We start from the raw sequence: 16075 nt of genomic DNA on the forward strand, positions 1-16075 counted from the left end.
ATCATGATTTTATTACTCATGTTTTTACCCGCAATATTGCGAGGAATTTTAAGGCCCCTATACAGCCACGCAACATATCATTGTCCACATCTCTAGTCATTGTAATGGCGCTCTTTGGCCATCAATTGGCCCTTGCGCCATGAAGCCCCACACATCATCATGATGATGATGTTTGATGTTTTATGGCGCAAGGGCAATTTCACGGCCAAAGAGCGCCAGTTCATCTTACTAAAAGTATGGACAATGATTGTGATAAGCGGCTGTATAAGGGCCATAAAATTCCTCGCAGTAAGGCGGGTAAAAACATACAAGTAATAAAATCATGACCATGCCGTGAAAGGTGTGTGTGGTGTGAATAGAAGACAAAAGTTGGTGATAATAAAAGACGATGGTGGATATGTATGGCATTAGCACAAGTGCCTCACTCGTTCATACCCTTGCGTCCAAGGGCCGTGAGGCATGTGCTTTCCTGAAAAGCCACCGCAGCAAAAACCTCTCTGGAGAGGTCATGCTACGGTATGCCCGGGTATATGACATGAAAGCTATGAATTCCTTTTAAAAACGCTAACAATGATTTATGACTAAAAAGCGGTTCCCTACCGACAAACATTGCAGGGCGTAAAGGTATATCTTGTCGGTAGAGTAATGGAAAATGTTGTTTTCTTAGAGTTTCTAAGTGTTTACACTGAATTAACATGTGAAGGATGGTTAAGAATTCACCACATCTATCACATAATGGTGGATCGCCACCAGACAACAGATATGTGTGTGTAGTGTATGTGTGTCCTATCCTGAGTCTCGTTAGTGTTACCTCTGTATGACGCGATTTCGATACGGGCAGCCAATGACCAAGGTGTGGCTTAATAATGTGTAGTTTGTTTTGTGTGTGTGTATTCCACTTGCTCTGCCAGTAGTCCCTGAGGTTTCGTTTGAGAGACGGCTTAAGATCGAGGGCCGGGATTGATATTGTTGTAGGGGCAGTGCTTTTGTGGACGGATGCAGCGAGCTGATCCGCCCTCACGTTGCCTTGAATCTCACGGTGCCCTGGCACCCAACACACTACAACATGTTGTTTGAGTGTGTAGAGTGGGCACAAAATGGAGTAAAGTGAGATGAGGACCGGGTTTTTTTGTTTTTTAAGACTGTGCAGAGCCGTTACCACACTGAGGGAGTCTGTATAAATTACTGCTTTTTGTATGTGTAATTGTTTGATGTGTTTAGCTGCCACAAGTATCGCGTAAGCTTCCGCTGTGAAGATACTTGTGCCTGGATGTAGAGGGCCAGCATCCGAAAAAGATGGGCCGACAACAGCGTAGGACACAGAGGAGTTGGACTTGGAGGCATCTGTAAAGAACTCAGGACGTGTGTATTTGTGTTGAAGTTCCAGGAAGTATGTTCGAATATGGGCAATAGGCGCATGTTTTGTAACTTCAAGAAAGAACACATCACAGTCTATAGTCTGCCATTGCCACGGTGGCAGATATGCTACAGGAGCCATTAAACTATGTTCAAGTGAAACTCCAGTTTCCTCAGCTAGACTTTTCAGGCAAACTGAGAGAACTGCCTCATCGAAGGCCTGTTTTGAAACAGAATGGAGCTTCACAAATCATTAATAGTAGAGTATGAGGGGTGCTTCTTATCTGCTTTCACCTTAAGGAAATAAACAAAGGACATGTAAGTTCTCTGCAGATGAAGCGACCACTCATTTGACTCAACATAAAGCCTTTCTACGGGGCTGGTGCGAAAAGCACCCGTAGAAAGGCGGATGCCCAAATGGTACACGGGGTCCAGTATCTTCAAAGCACTTTAAGTCGCAGACTGATAAACAACGGCCCCATAATCAAAGCGGGAGCGAATAAGGCTTCTATATAGGTTCATGAGACATTGCCTGTCACTACCCCACCCAGTACGTGACAACACTTTTAAAACATTCATGGCTTTTAAACATTTTGTTTTTAGATACTTGATGTGCGGTACGAAGGTCAACTTGTTGTCCAAGATTAATCCTAAGAATTTATGCTCCGTATTAACAGACAGACGTTGACCGTTCAGTTCACTGTCGGGTTCTGAGTGCATGCCTCCCTTTCGAGAGAACAAAACACACGTGCTTTTTTGTGGGTTCAGTCGGAATCCGTTTTCCTCTGCCCATTTGGAGAGCTTGTTTAAACCTAACTGAACCTGCCGCTCACACAATGCCAGATTGCAAGACCTAAAGCCAAGCTGGACGTCATCGACATATGTACAATAAAACACATTGCGAGGGATGGTCAAGTGCAAGGAATTCATTGTTATGAGAAAAAGTGTGCAGCTTAGTACACCACCTTGTGGCACGCCTGTTTCCTGAACAAATGTTTGTGAAAGAACCGGGCCCACTCGGACACGGAATGTCCGGTTTGACAGGTAACTTTTGATTATGTGAAATATTCTTCCGCGCACGCCAAGGTGGGACAGGTCTCGTAGAATTCCGAAACGCCATGTTGTATCATAAGCCTTTTCGATATCGAGGAATACAGAGAGATAATATTGTTTATGGACGAAGGCGTCCCTGATCTGTGCCTCAATACGAACAAGGTGGTCTGTGGTGGATCTACTTTCTCGAAACCCGCACTGAAATGGCTCGAGCAAATTGTTTGTTTCAAGGAAATGTACAAGTCTGCAGTTTATCATTTTTTCGAAGATTTTGCACAAGCATCTTGTGAGTGCAATAGGCCTATAACTCGAAGGTAAAGAAGGGTCCTTGCCCTCTTTCAAAATGGGAATTATAATAGCCTCTTTCCAGGAGTTAGGTATAGTGCCAGAAAACCAGATAGCATTGTACAAACAAAGTAGGGTTTTTCGTGTTTCGATCGGTAGGTTTTTTAACATTTCATAAACGACACGGTCAGAACCTGGGGCAGAGGTACTGCAGGAGTTTAGAGACATTTGCAGCTCAGCTAGACTGAGCGCTTGGTTATATGCCTCGTGTCCAGTGCATTTGTGTTCGAGTTTCTGCTTTTCTATTCTTGTTATGTATTTTTTGAAAGTGTCAGTATAGTGGGATAAGCTGGACACCTGTTCGAAGTGTGCACCGAGGAAGTTTGCCTGATCTTCCAAGGTGTCACCCTAAGTGTTTACGAGTGGAAGTGTGTGTACTTGTTTTCCTGCTATCCTACCGACCATGTTCCACACTTTAGCTTCCTGTGTGTATGAATTGATCCCTGACAAAAACTTCTGCCAGCTCTCTCTTCTGGCCTGCCGACGCGTTCTCCTGCTTTGAGACTTTATTTTCTTTCGGCTTTCGGTGAGTTCCGAAGCAGCCTCCAAGCTCTGTTTTGCTGTTTGCGCGCGTTTCGGCATTCAGAGTTCCACCAAGGCACACGTCGTTTTCCAGGGTGTCCATTTGTTTGTGGGATGCATTTTGTTGCAGCATCAATCAAAAACGCTGTGAAGTAGTTCACAGCAACATCAATGTTCAAAGTACAGATGTCATTCCAACCTAGACGAGCGATAGTATAAAACTGTTCCCAGTCGGCTCTGTTTATTAGCCACTTGGGAACACGTTGTGGGCACTCGGTTACTGTAGTTGTGCTCAAAACTACGGGGAAGTGGTCACTTCCGTACAGATTACTGACGACATTCCACTGGAGTAGAGGGACAAGAGATGAAGATGCTATGCTTATGTCTATGGAGGAGTAGGTGTTATTAGCGAGATTATAATAAGTTGGTTCTTTTCGATTAAGGAGACATGCGCTCGACGAGAGAAGGAACTGTTCGATCAGTCGGCCTCGCGCGTCATACCGAGAGTCACCCCATAGCCTACTATGCGCATTAAAGTCTCCAAGGAGAACATAAGGCTCCGGAAGTTCATCAATTAGAGAGTGTAAATCACGTTTTTGCAGCTGATAGCTAGGAGGAATGTAAATAGTGCAGATTGTGATCAGTTTATCAAAAAGTACCGCTTGAACAACCACTGCCTCAAGAGATGTTTGGAGTTGTATGTGAGTGCATGCAATTCCTTGATTCACTATGATGGCAACACCTCCGGATGATGTCATGGCATCAACACGGTCCTTTCGGAAAATAACGTATTTACGAAGAAAATTTGTGTGTTTTGAACTAAGGTGTGTTTCTTGTACACACTGCACTTTTGGTGAGTGTTCGTGTAAGAGTTCTTGGATGTCGTCAAAGTTTCTGAGAAGGCCCCTGACATTCCATTGTATAATTTGAGTGTTCATGGTGAATGTAAAATAATGCTGTGTGTACGAAAAGCGAGTGGCTGTTTAGACAGGGATTTTGAGTTCACTTAACAGGGCCGTCACCAGGCCCTGTTATCGGCTTTTTTGTTTTCTTAGCGCGCTCCAACGAGCCACGCCGCTCTTTCGGCACCAAGGGTGCCGACGTATCCATTGCCTCCTCGGAGGCACTGGATGCCCGCACGTGCGGGCTGCTAGTTCGAATTTCGGGCCTCGCCTGGTGAGGTGAGACCTTGAGACCCGAGGATTCTGGAGTCTCCGGTCTCTGTTTGGGAGTAGGCGGTGTAGCCTGGGCTACAACCGCCTTGGGGGCAGGTGCCACAACCTCCGGCTCGGTATGCGCGGGCCGAAGGAGTGGCGAGGGCTGGTGCGGCGGTGCCCCCTGACGCGCCGCATCAGCGTATGTAGCTCCATAGAATGGAGCGACTCTTCGCCGTGCTTCCTTAAATGTAATGTTCTCGTTCACCTTCAACGTAATTATTTCTTTTTCTTTTTTCCAGTATGTGCAGGAGCGTGAATATGCGGCATGGTTTCCTTCGCAGTTTACACAGTGTGGCGGTTGTTTGCAGTTCTCAGACACGTGGCCTAGGACTCCACATTGTGCACAAGTCTGGCGACCGCGACAGGTTTTAGAGCCATGGCCATATCTCTGACATTGGAAGCAACGGCGGGGGTTGGGAATATATGGTCTCACGGATGTCTTTGTGTACCCAGTCTGAATAGTTTCCGGCAAATCGCTCGAAGCAAAGGTCAGTACTAAGTGTTTGGTTGGGATTTCCTTTTGATCTCTTCTGATCTTAATACGCTGTACGTTTGTCACGTTCTGGCTCTTCCATCCTTCCAGAAGTTCAGCTTCCGTCAGCTCAAGCAAATCTACGTCCGATACGACCCCGCGAGCTGAATTCATGGACCTGTGTGGCGTAATACTGATGGGTGTGTCTCCAAACGTTGTGAGGGTGTTCAGTTTATCGAATTGGTTTTGGTCACGTATTTCAAGGAGTAGATCTCCGCTGGCCATTTTGGTAACCTTGTACCCGGCACCGAGAGTTTCGGTTAGGCACCTAGCCACTATGAAGGGGAATAGAGTTCTGGCTTGTTTGTTAGTTTTTTCGCAATGCATAACATGAAAATGAGGAAAGATTTGTTTTGGCCGAATCAAAAAATTGATGTCTTCGGTGCGTACCCGCTTTGAGGAGGCACGATCATTAAGTAAAGGAAATGCTTTGTGCATGCTAATTGTATGTTGTTCGGCAGCGTTGGCGGCCACCCACCACGGAGCCCAACGAGGGGACGCTGCAAGGTTGCGGATGCTGAAAGCTTGCAGACGTCAGCCGTACAACTCTGCTATAACCCAATGCGCCTAGGCCAAGGTAGGCTATTTGCACAGGGTTAACCCTTGCCGCCAGGAAGTTTGGAAGTAAACAGAAAAGAGTAGAAGACAGGACAGATAAACAGTAAGAGATAAAGACGAAGATGTAGGGAGAGAGAGATAGGAAAAGGCGACTGCCAATTTCCCCTGGGTGGGTCAGCCCAGGGGTGCCGTCTACGTGAAGCCGGGGCCAAAGAGGTGTGTTGCCTCTGCCGGGGGGCCTTAAAGGTCCAATCACCCAGCGTCGGCTCAACCCCCAGGATCCCCTTTTCCCCGGACACGGCAAAGCCACGCACGGCTAGGCGTGGGAGGGAGTCGAAACTCCCCCGTTAGCTCGGGTCCGTGGTGTCGCTACACACACATCATCATCATCTCTACCACGTAAAAAGAGCACCGGCTGCCACGGCGCAAACACCAAAATTTTTCGCCGTGTCGTTTTACGTGGACGAATTAGTCACTGCTGCCGATACAGAAGACGAAGCCGCAAAAATTTGCCGAGAAGCGCAAACAATAATAAAATCGTCCGGCATGATATTGCGAAAGTGGACAACAAATTCAGAAAACTTGATGCAAGCACTTGAAGATCAGGAAGAGACTACTAGTAATAAGTTGGTCGTTCATCGCGAAACACAGGTTAAGGTCCTGGGTTTTGTGTGGGATACTGCAAAGGATGAAATCAGCTTTTCAGTTTAAAATCTACTCCAGGTTTCTACAGCACAGACGGACAGAAAACGATTTGTCTTGCATTCAGCATCAAGAATACATGACCCGTTGGGAGTTCTAGGACTTATACTACTGCCGTACGAATATTGTTTCAGAAGCTGTGGATACAGAAATCGGCTGTGATGAAGTACTGCCTAATGACCTGCAAAAATAATGGAATGATTGGGTCCTCCGACTGCCGCAACTGCAAGACGTGATTGTTCCTCGCTATCTGGATGGCGGAACAAGGAAACCCAGTGTGCTTCAAGTAGACGTTTTCTGTAATGCCAGTCCAGCGGCATACGGAGCAGCAATATACGGCGTGCCAAGTCTTGAGGCGCTGAAAAGTCACGTGCAGCATCCATTAGGGACACAACGCTGCCACGATTGGAGTTTTTGGCTGCTTTCATCAGCTCAAGAGTGTTGGCATACGTGAAGAGCGGTTTGAGGACTGTTCAGGACGACTACACAATGTGAACAGATTCCGCCATTGTGTTGTCATGGATAAAGGTGACGTCAAAAGGTGGAAACAGTTCGTAGCCAACAAAGTCAATGAAACCAGATTCACAACAGATCCATCGAAGTGGAGATACTACTCATGACCGGGCAACCCTGCGGACCTACTCACTCATGGTCTGACGCTTGAGAGGCTGCTGTGCAGCTCTAAATAGTGGCATGGTCCTGAGTGGCTAACTAGACAGATGTCTGAATGGCCCCTACAGTTCAGTGAACTAGACATAGCGGAAGCCACCCAATGTGAAGTTGCAACAGTCTACGTCTCACCAGTGACACGCTTCTCAATTTCTACAATCGACATTCAACGGTACAGCAGATTTCAGCACCTACTCAGAGTCAGTGCATGGGTTTTCAGATTTACTGTCTGATGTTGGAAAAATAACGGATCACACTGGACATCTCGTGGCAACAAAAATCTTGAGCGCTGAACAGGATTGGATAAGATGTACTCAAGAGGAAAGGCTTTCTTGCAGAGTTGACTATTTTGATCAACGGCCAACAAGTCGAGTCTTCTTCTCGAATCGCGGAACAACGCCCTTACATAAACTAAGACGGAATTCTTCGGCTTGGAGACCGTTTATCGCTCATGCCTTCCACACAAGATGTGAAGAATCCAATCGTAATGCCATTAAGCCACCACTTTTTGGCACTTTGGCAACAGGGCTCATCTTCAAGTCCTACACGCAGAAGTGAGAGATACACTTACACAGCTTCGGGAGCGCTACTAGATTTGTCGAGATCCCACTTTGGTAAAGAGAGTGCTGCATAGGTGCAATTCTTGCAAGCATTTCAGTGTGGGCCCCGGAAGTGCTGAGACTGCTCCGTTGGCAAGTCATCGGTTTCACCAACGAACCCGTTTGAAGTTGTAGGAGTCGACTTCGGCGGGCCATCTTTATGCACGTATGGAGACAGGGGACACGAAGTGCTACGTTGCACATTTTACGTGCGCTGTATCTAGAGCCGTGCATCTCAATATTGCCTCGGAAATTACATCCTACGACAATTTACAGCTCGGAGAGGATTAGCTAGGGTGATCTATTGTGACAACACACAATTATTTCACAAAACATCGGTGAACATAAGGCGACTACACCTAATGTTCTCTAAAGAGGACATCGCAGGTCACCCAAGCACGAACGACATTTCGTGGAAGTTTATTGCACGAAATGCTCCTTGGTGGGGTTTATGGTTGGAGCACCTCGTACGATTACTGAAGCTTCCGCTGCGAAATATTTTCGGCAAAGCTCGTCAGAACTACGAAAAAATATCGACAGTGCTGGCTGAGGTCGACGCAGTCGTAAACTCTAGGCCGCTGACTTTCATCGAGACAGATGCAGGAGAACCTTGCACTTTAACACCAGCCGAACTTCTCTTTAAACGAAGGTTGACTTCCATACCTTATGCGACTGCTGACGAAGTCAACAGTATTTCCAAGCGAGCAGACGCTATACGCAGAAACAACAACCGGAAGCTACCGTTTGAAAGGTTTTTCAAGTCTTTGCAAAAAGAATACCTGTTGCAACAAGGAAGCCCGATGTGCTTCAAATACATGTTTCTTTGTGATGCCAGTCCAGTGGCATACGACGGAGTTGAGTCTGATCGAAGCGTCTAGAACGCAGTGTCTATAGCACAAAATGCCCGGTGTCCAAATCAAAGAGCGAGCTCAAGCGAAACAACATTAAAGAGAAGTAACAGACAATGAAGCTAAAGAAAGTGTGGAGGATGTCACGAGAAGTTGGTTCAATGTAATTGTGAAGAAATAAAAGTGAACGAAAGGATACCTTGCACCGGCAAGCACCTAACCTGCAACCTTCGCACAACGCGTGCGATCCCGCACGACTGATCTTAGGTGACGATCATTCCCCAGTCGACTTATACAGGTTCATTTAGTATATAGGTTATATGGTTTATTAAATTAGTAGCGTCAGTCAGTGCTACCTGCGGCAATTACGGCGAGTGTGGAGCACTCTCTCTTTGCCTGTTGGCGTATCGTAGCACTTGATCTTATTACGAGCTGGCAGCTGACCAAGAAGCCCTTGCATACCACCTGAAGGCACCAAGTCTGTCAGAACGATACCCTCGCTAATAATGACGGATATAAGTGAGAATACAAGGACTCGTGTTCTTCGTTAGACACAGTATTATAGAATACTAACAGGCAATTATGCTAGGTATAGATGTTATTAGAAATTATTGTAGTGTAAACGTAAAGAAATAAAAGTCTCTTATGGAAAGGTTTGTTAGCTTATTATTATTGCGTCTGAAAAAATGAGCCTTTGAATTTACACCTATTTCCTTCAAACTAAACAATATTACACGAGTCTACAATTCACTATAGCTATTCCGCAACAGTACTGCAATTCTGTACTACAATGCGTATGTGTTAGTCTGAAAAAGTTCCTCTCTTGAATATAAGTGTGTAGACACAGAAAGCAGTTTTCGCAGCTACAAGTGTTGCAGCTGCGAGAGAAGATCAGAGAAGCTATCACTACTATTTTATACGGTGTGCGTCAACGAGGTGAATATAAAAAAAGCTTCCAATATTTGCATTTACATACTTCTTTCGTTATAGCGTTGTTTTTTTGGCCGCACATTGTCATGGCGCTGGACATCGATCAAAGCTGATAATTGTCGATCGGTAAACGTTTGCTATATTTCGCCTGCCCTCCTGAACCACGCAAGGGCAGCAGAACAACACAGGGCTGATGTCAAATAACTGCTTACTAAAGATGGTGGCTCAATTAATGTGATGAGTAAAGTTCCCCAGCAGGCTGCGAACCACTCATCCTCTAATATGTCTTAACCTAATTAGCGGTGTGCGCCATGCAGGCGCAGCGACGATAAAAGCAGCTGCATGGAAAAACTTACTAATTTTAATGGTCCCCCGCTTTGATCTTAAATCGTCGTCTTCGAGTGCTGATGTGACTTTCGCGCCACCCAGGTTCTAGGCACTCCCATATTGCGTTAATATATTTTCTTTTTCATTCATTCAGGCCTGATCGTGGTAGTGCTCCAGCGGCACTTCACTGTGTCACAGATCACTCTGCTCGGGAGCTTGATGCTGTGGATTCCACTGATAGGGGCTGCGTTTGCTCCCAACATCGCAGTGATGACCCTAGCCCTTGGTGCCCTTCATGGTAAGCATGTCAAAACGCTTGATCGACAATACTGGCATACGCCTCCGTAAAAAATGACATTGTAGATTGCTTCCCTCAGTGGAGCTAGTGTTGTCAGTATGAATACCTGTATTGCACTTCAAACAACCAAAAACAGTTATTTCACTGTACTGAGGGAGAATTCCAAACACAGAAGTTTTCTGAAATAGCTCATATCCTTGATTGAGTGGTCACAAGGTGCATAAACCGTCCGCCGCACTTCCTCTAGCAGGAACAAATTTTTGCGGTTGCAATAAACAAGCAGAAAGGAAAAAACGAAACGCTTTCTTTATTCCTGCTTTGAGCTGGTGTCACAACTGGAGACACATGCAAGTGTAGTTGCTGTCACATAGCAAAGATATTGGACATTCTTTTGCATGGTGTCAGCAATTGATAGGTAACTTTTATGAAAATTGTCATCAGCCCTACGTATGAGCTGACGAGATAATAGACACTTTGTTTTCCAACGTGTTAATACTAACTGCAATAACCTACACCACCTGGCTTCTAATTGATGCATGTTTGCGCGCTGACCACAACAGTGCTAAAGATATTTGCGAAACCTGCGCCAGTTTCATTGTGCATGCAAGTATCTTACAGCAACTCCATGTCTATGTTGTTGTATGCTTTATTAGCGCATGACGTTGTTATCAAGCTTTATTTCGAGCCACACACATTCTTTCTTTAGACGTCTACCTTGTCTGATGTAACATAACGCGCAGTTTTCCAAATATACAAAGTTGACTCATCTGCTTTGGCACATCGAATTTCACGACCTGCGCTACCTTAGTCTGCGTTGCCGACGCTGTTTTACCCAGCACGTCAAAAACTGCTTGTTTAGGTAAAGTATTTTGTATGATGGTCCCACCCCGCCTAACCATCTTTGGATTATTCTACTGCCGCTCGGTGTGATTTAACTATGACCAGTTTTTGTCTTGTGTGTGTGTGTGTGTGTGTGTGTGTGTGTGTGTGTGTGTGTGTGTGTGTGTGTGTGTGTGTGTGTGTGTGTTCGTTCCGATCAGCTCGTTTGATAGCTCTGCCAGCCCTGCTGCGCTTTTGTATGGAATCTAATAATCATCATTTTTATGTTAAATTGCCTCCATGTTGGACTGGGCCTACTCATTACTTTGTGTTCCTGAATTCTGATGAGTCAGTACTACGTTTCATTTAGTGATAAAAATATGAAGTTTTGAGTTCCCCGCGTCTTAATGTTCAAAGATGTTTCACTCATCGTCTGCTGTAAACGTATGTAAACATTCCTACCATCTATCAACGAACATACAAAGCTGTGGCTGTATATTTGCCAAATCACTAGATGGCGACACACATCCTATGCATTGTGGTTGTTGTGCGTTTTCACATTTCATCTCGTGTCATACTTTTCGTTGTTCATTTCGCTACTTTCAACGTGACTACACGTGCAATACTTTTTTTATTTGCAACGCGGAGATCGTAGGCTTTTTTTCCAGCCTTGTCATTCGGACAATTGGTGTGCGTGAGGTTGCCGACAAAGCGTGGGGTGGGAGGTGAGCTCGAAGTGGGCGAAGTTTCATTTTGAACACTTCAAAGTTTCACTTTGCCTCTCCCCCTTCTTCCATACCACTCCTACTCAGGCCCTTGCAATGAGTATGTACACTGCAGACGAGCTATTAAGATGTGCGTGCTAAGCACTACGTAATCATGCATAATAAGCCACGTTAACAGGAACATTACACGGAACATTCGATCGCATCAGCAATTACTGTTACAAAAACTCAACAATGCCAGATTTTTTTTTTTCGTTTTCGAATACGAAGACCTCGAAGTTTTGTACGTCCTCGTCTGTATAGGCCAGAAATCGATGGCTGATAGCGCTAATTAAACAATTTAATAAATAAATAAATGAATAAACATTGGTTCGAAAGTGTCACGCTATGTTTTCCGCAGTAGCTTCTCCAGGACAATGCCGTTCTCTAAAAATCAGTTCAACAAGCATGTTTTTTTTTATTTCTATTATCCATATTGATTGGTTCGAGTTGCAAAAAAATGTTTCATGACATTTAAACTAAACAGATTTTCTATTATTCTTAGAGCTTGCTGTTTCAAAGACAATGCAATATTATATTTTTCAACACCCTGAAAAAAATTGATGAATTTCGCGATTGCTCGAGAGTATTGTGGTGGAGTTCATAGCATTTTAATATTCTACAACGGACAACGGGGTATAACTTCTGGGATTCAAGGCAAGTGTGTTTTAGGCATATTTTTTGTCCTCGTCAGTGATGTTCTGCACTACGCTGAAGAATTCCCATTCAGAGAAATGAAAATTGCCCATTACGGGCATTTTTTCCGGCAAATGTTGACGAAATTCCCAGCATATTTTCTTACACAACAGTACTAATTTTCGCCCCCTTCCACGCACACACAACTGTAGTTACAGGTGTCTCAAAACTGGCAACTTTTGAAATTATGGCTAGCCCCTCCACAGTGGCACAACAAAAACATGACTTCATTATTTAATATACGGTTGGTACACTGCGCATTGTGGGCTTTAAGTCTAACATTAGTAGTTAACTAGAAATTACTCCGCGTAAATATTAGAAACAAATCTCATAGGCTATGCTTGCGTGGTGCATGCGCCAGAACCGACTACAGCAGACGTAGACGCACTGTGACCGCTAATTATTGGTCGTCGCAGGAGAATTTGACCATTTATGAAATTCCCGCATTATCAGAAAGATTCCTTTTTTCCCTTGAGATCAAAATGACGGGCGAAAGTTCCCCGAAAAAGAGAAAATTTCTTGTACGAAACACCCCTTATCATCGTTGCTTAATTCGGTCAAACAAATAAATGGCTCACGTCAATTTTCTCGTGCTTACCCTTGTTTATTACTACCAATCATATACACTGCAATAGGCACTTCCTCTTCTAGTGCGTCAGCAATAGCGATAATAAATACATGTCGATATAAACTTCATATATAGTGAAACATTCTACAGAGCATATTACCGAATATTACTTGCCGAATATTACTTGCCGAATATTACTTACCGAATATTACGTGCCGAATAAAACTAAACAGTGTTTAATTTTTATATTGTCCGTTTAATCACCAAGAACAGAATTTTTATGAATATATTCAAGATTTTTGCTTGGTCACCGTAGAGATCGAGGTCACTAACATCGTAAATTTCTTGCCAGCTGCAATTAGTAGTGATTATTGTCTTGCAGTGTGTTCTGCGTGCGCACAGTGCTCATTCTGTTTCTGCTTTTCTCTTCATCTTGCCCTTTTTTTTACTTACACACGAGTTCAGAAAGCTTGCTGCTAACACATATAGACTTCTCAACTCATCTACTAATCATTCGAATGGTCTCTCTGTGTGTTTTTTGTCTAAATATGGTTCGTATACTTCTTTGTTGGCAGGAATGGGTGCGGGTATCGTGCTCGTCAGCTTCATGGTCACCTTGGGCCTGCACTTCGACAAGTACTTGGCCGTCGCCAGTGGACTCCGTGACGCTGGCACCACGCTGTGCGCCTTCGCGTTTCCGTCTCTGCTGTCCTTCCTCAACAGCCGCTACGGCCTCCGAGGCACCCTCCTCATCTACAGTGCTCTCGCCATGAACGTCACGGTCGTCGCTCTCTTCTTGTGGGTGCGTGTTCGAGAGAGCGAAGAAGAAGAACGCGCAGCTGGACGAAGGCCTACATTAATAGCAACAAAACTCAGCGGTGTGCCTTCACTGTTGAAGTTGCCAGAGGCCTACGCCGGCGACAACGAATGTCAGCAGTCGCTCGCCTCACTTCTACGCATGCTCGCCGTATTGAAGGCTCCCAGTTTCTACGTCGTCGTTCTGGGTGCCACGGTGGAGATCTACGGCTATACCGTGTTCCTGGAGACCATAGACGCTTACGCACTCGACAAGGGAGCGTCCAGGCAGGCGGCCGACATGGCGATCACGTACGCGACCATCGCCGAAATCGTGGGCTACGTCGGAGTGCCCTTGATCGCTGACATGAACTTCGTGAGCCGCCCTACGCTGATGACCATCTGCTTCACCCTGCTCACGCTGTGGTACGCGCTTGTTCCGTACACGTCGTCGCCTATCACGTACGTCGTGGACGGCGCCCTCCTCATTACATTCATCGCTGCCGCCAGCTCGCTGCGGTGCTCGCTTATGACACAGTACTTTGGTGCCGTCCGGGTGCCCCTGTGCATGACGGCTCTTGGGCTGCTTCTCATTCCTCTACAACTGAGCAGCCCCACGATCATAGGTAAGTGACTGGTCATTGAAATCGGAAAGCGGCTGTGGTTTCTGAATGTCGTAAATCGAAAAAAAACGAGCTAACGGTACAAGCCACGCGAGCTGTTTCTATTTGTCCCACTGCATGTAGACTGGATGATAGCAAAGCAAGCAGGTAGACCCGAAATGGTGCGCAATCAAATATGACACACGTGGCGGTGCGGCCAGTATAAAATGTGCCCAGCCGCATCAGTAGTGCGTATGAGATCTGGGGTTGAATTACAAAATATAGCCATGTTTTTGGGTGTGATATACTGTTGTTGCGATACGAAACTATGTGCTGAAAAATTATGCTCTTAAAACTTATTAAACATAGCTCGCCTAGTGCGATATCCGAAGTGTAACCAGTGAGCACCTTATATATTCAGCAAATCGCACAAATAGAGTGCGTATATTTCTATGTATTTTTCTTACTTTTTCTCGCTCCATTACCGGTAGCCCGCATTGCCTATCCGTTCATGGTGAATGGAGCCAAATGAATGTAATCAGCTGATATGAATCCTGACGTTGTACAAGACGGAAAGTGTAATGATCACAAGTCGCGAAAAGTTTTAAACGCGGAAGCGCAGCCAGATAACTTTATCAGTGTTATGAGCTCACTTGACAACTTTTTGTATTATTTCCTCAATAATTTTTATGTAGGCAACGTCACCACGTTCATGGCAAAATAACACCTTATAGTTGTACACAGAAACAGTTCTTTCCTGGACTTAAAACAAGTTACACTAGGAAAATGAAACGTGCGGTCTACTTTTTCTAAACAAAAAAGAAACAAAACTCTAGAATTCACATGAACAGCGTGAAGTTGACGCAACCCGGACTATACGTAATTTCGTCGTGCATTCTTCACTGAGCACGGTGGGAAGCATGCGCACATGCGGGTGGCGGAGGCGCCGCCAGTGGGGCGTCGCCGTGCTGGGAAACATGTCAGTAACTAGCATTAAATAATCACAACAATTTACGCTATACGTGCTCCTTAAGGCATATTTTTTTCGTTGTTGTTCCAGGCTACTTTCGGGATGGCCTCGGGTCCTACGATGGCATGTACCGTGCTCTGGCCGTGCTGCACTTCGTCGTCGTCATGCTTTACATTCCTCTCGCCGTGCACGAACGCAGAAAGAAGATTGGCTCATTCAAAACGCACACTAATCCCTTCTTGCACACTACGAAACTCTGAACGCACAGCTGTACGTCATAAAAGAACTGTGTCTGCACGGTAATTGCGCCACATCGATTGTTTTGGTGGGCAAGAAACCAGGTAGCAATCCTCCCAAAAACGGGCGTCATAAAAAGTGCGGCCCCCGACGAACGCAGGCAGAAAACACGGGCCTGACATTTGTACCTCAATACTGGCATGTGCGTGCGTGTCTAGCATGGAACTGAGTGTCATGACTACCTGGTGCGCCTGACTTTCAGATTTCTGGGCGTTTCAAGGGTACAATTTTCTTGTATTCTTTGCACAAAAAGTAACAGAAACTAGGCCATTCACCTCTGAAGCCAATTTTGCGATGACTCTCTATCGCTAATTACTAAGACTCCGCGACTGCTCGCCTAACCAATCTCCTCTTACATGGACTCTCACTGCGCAAACCATGCCTGTCAAGCCACTGGTAACCAAATGACAGATGTGTCACATATCCATTACTTAAGGCATTTCGATGTTTCCTCGTCATTTTTCTGCCGACCAGCATCCGTGTTCATTCATGAATGTACAGTACACATCTGCTCCTTTCGCAGGCTTCGTGAATATTTCTGTGCACTCCGTGTTCCGTCTGCTCGCCTGAAGCTGCTGAACGATCGCAGGCCCCGTGTAGCTGTCTTC

The 16075-nt window shown here is 45.4% G+C and overlaps 1 protein-coding gene across 1 annotated transcript in view; it reads left to right on the forward strand.

Annotated features, from left to right (window-relative positions):
* LOC119182072 (monocarboxylate transporter 13) overlaps window positions 1-15430 on the forward strand; it is a 29255-nt gene extending 13825 nt beyond the window's left edge. Inside the window, exons 2-4 of the mRNA XM_075888096.1 lie at window positions 9813-9956; window positions 13379-14224; window positions 15261-15430. Of these exons, the coding sequence (XP_075744211.1) occupies window positions 9813-9956; window positions 13379-14224; window positions 15261-15430 (1160 nt within the window). The remainder of the gene's footprint in view (window positions 1-9812; window positions 9957-13378; window positions 14225-15260) is intronic.
* Window positions 15431-16075: the final 645 nt, after the last annotated feature.

This window comes from Rhipicephalus microplus, chromosome 3 (assembly GCF_043290135.1).
Source record: "Rhipicephalus microplus isolate Deutch F79 chromosome 3, USDA_Rmic, whole genome shotgun sequence".
Lineage (NCBI taxonomy): Eukaryota > Metazoa > Arthropoda > Arachnida > Ixodida > Ixodidae > Rhipicephalus > Rhipicephalus microplus.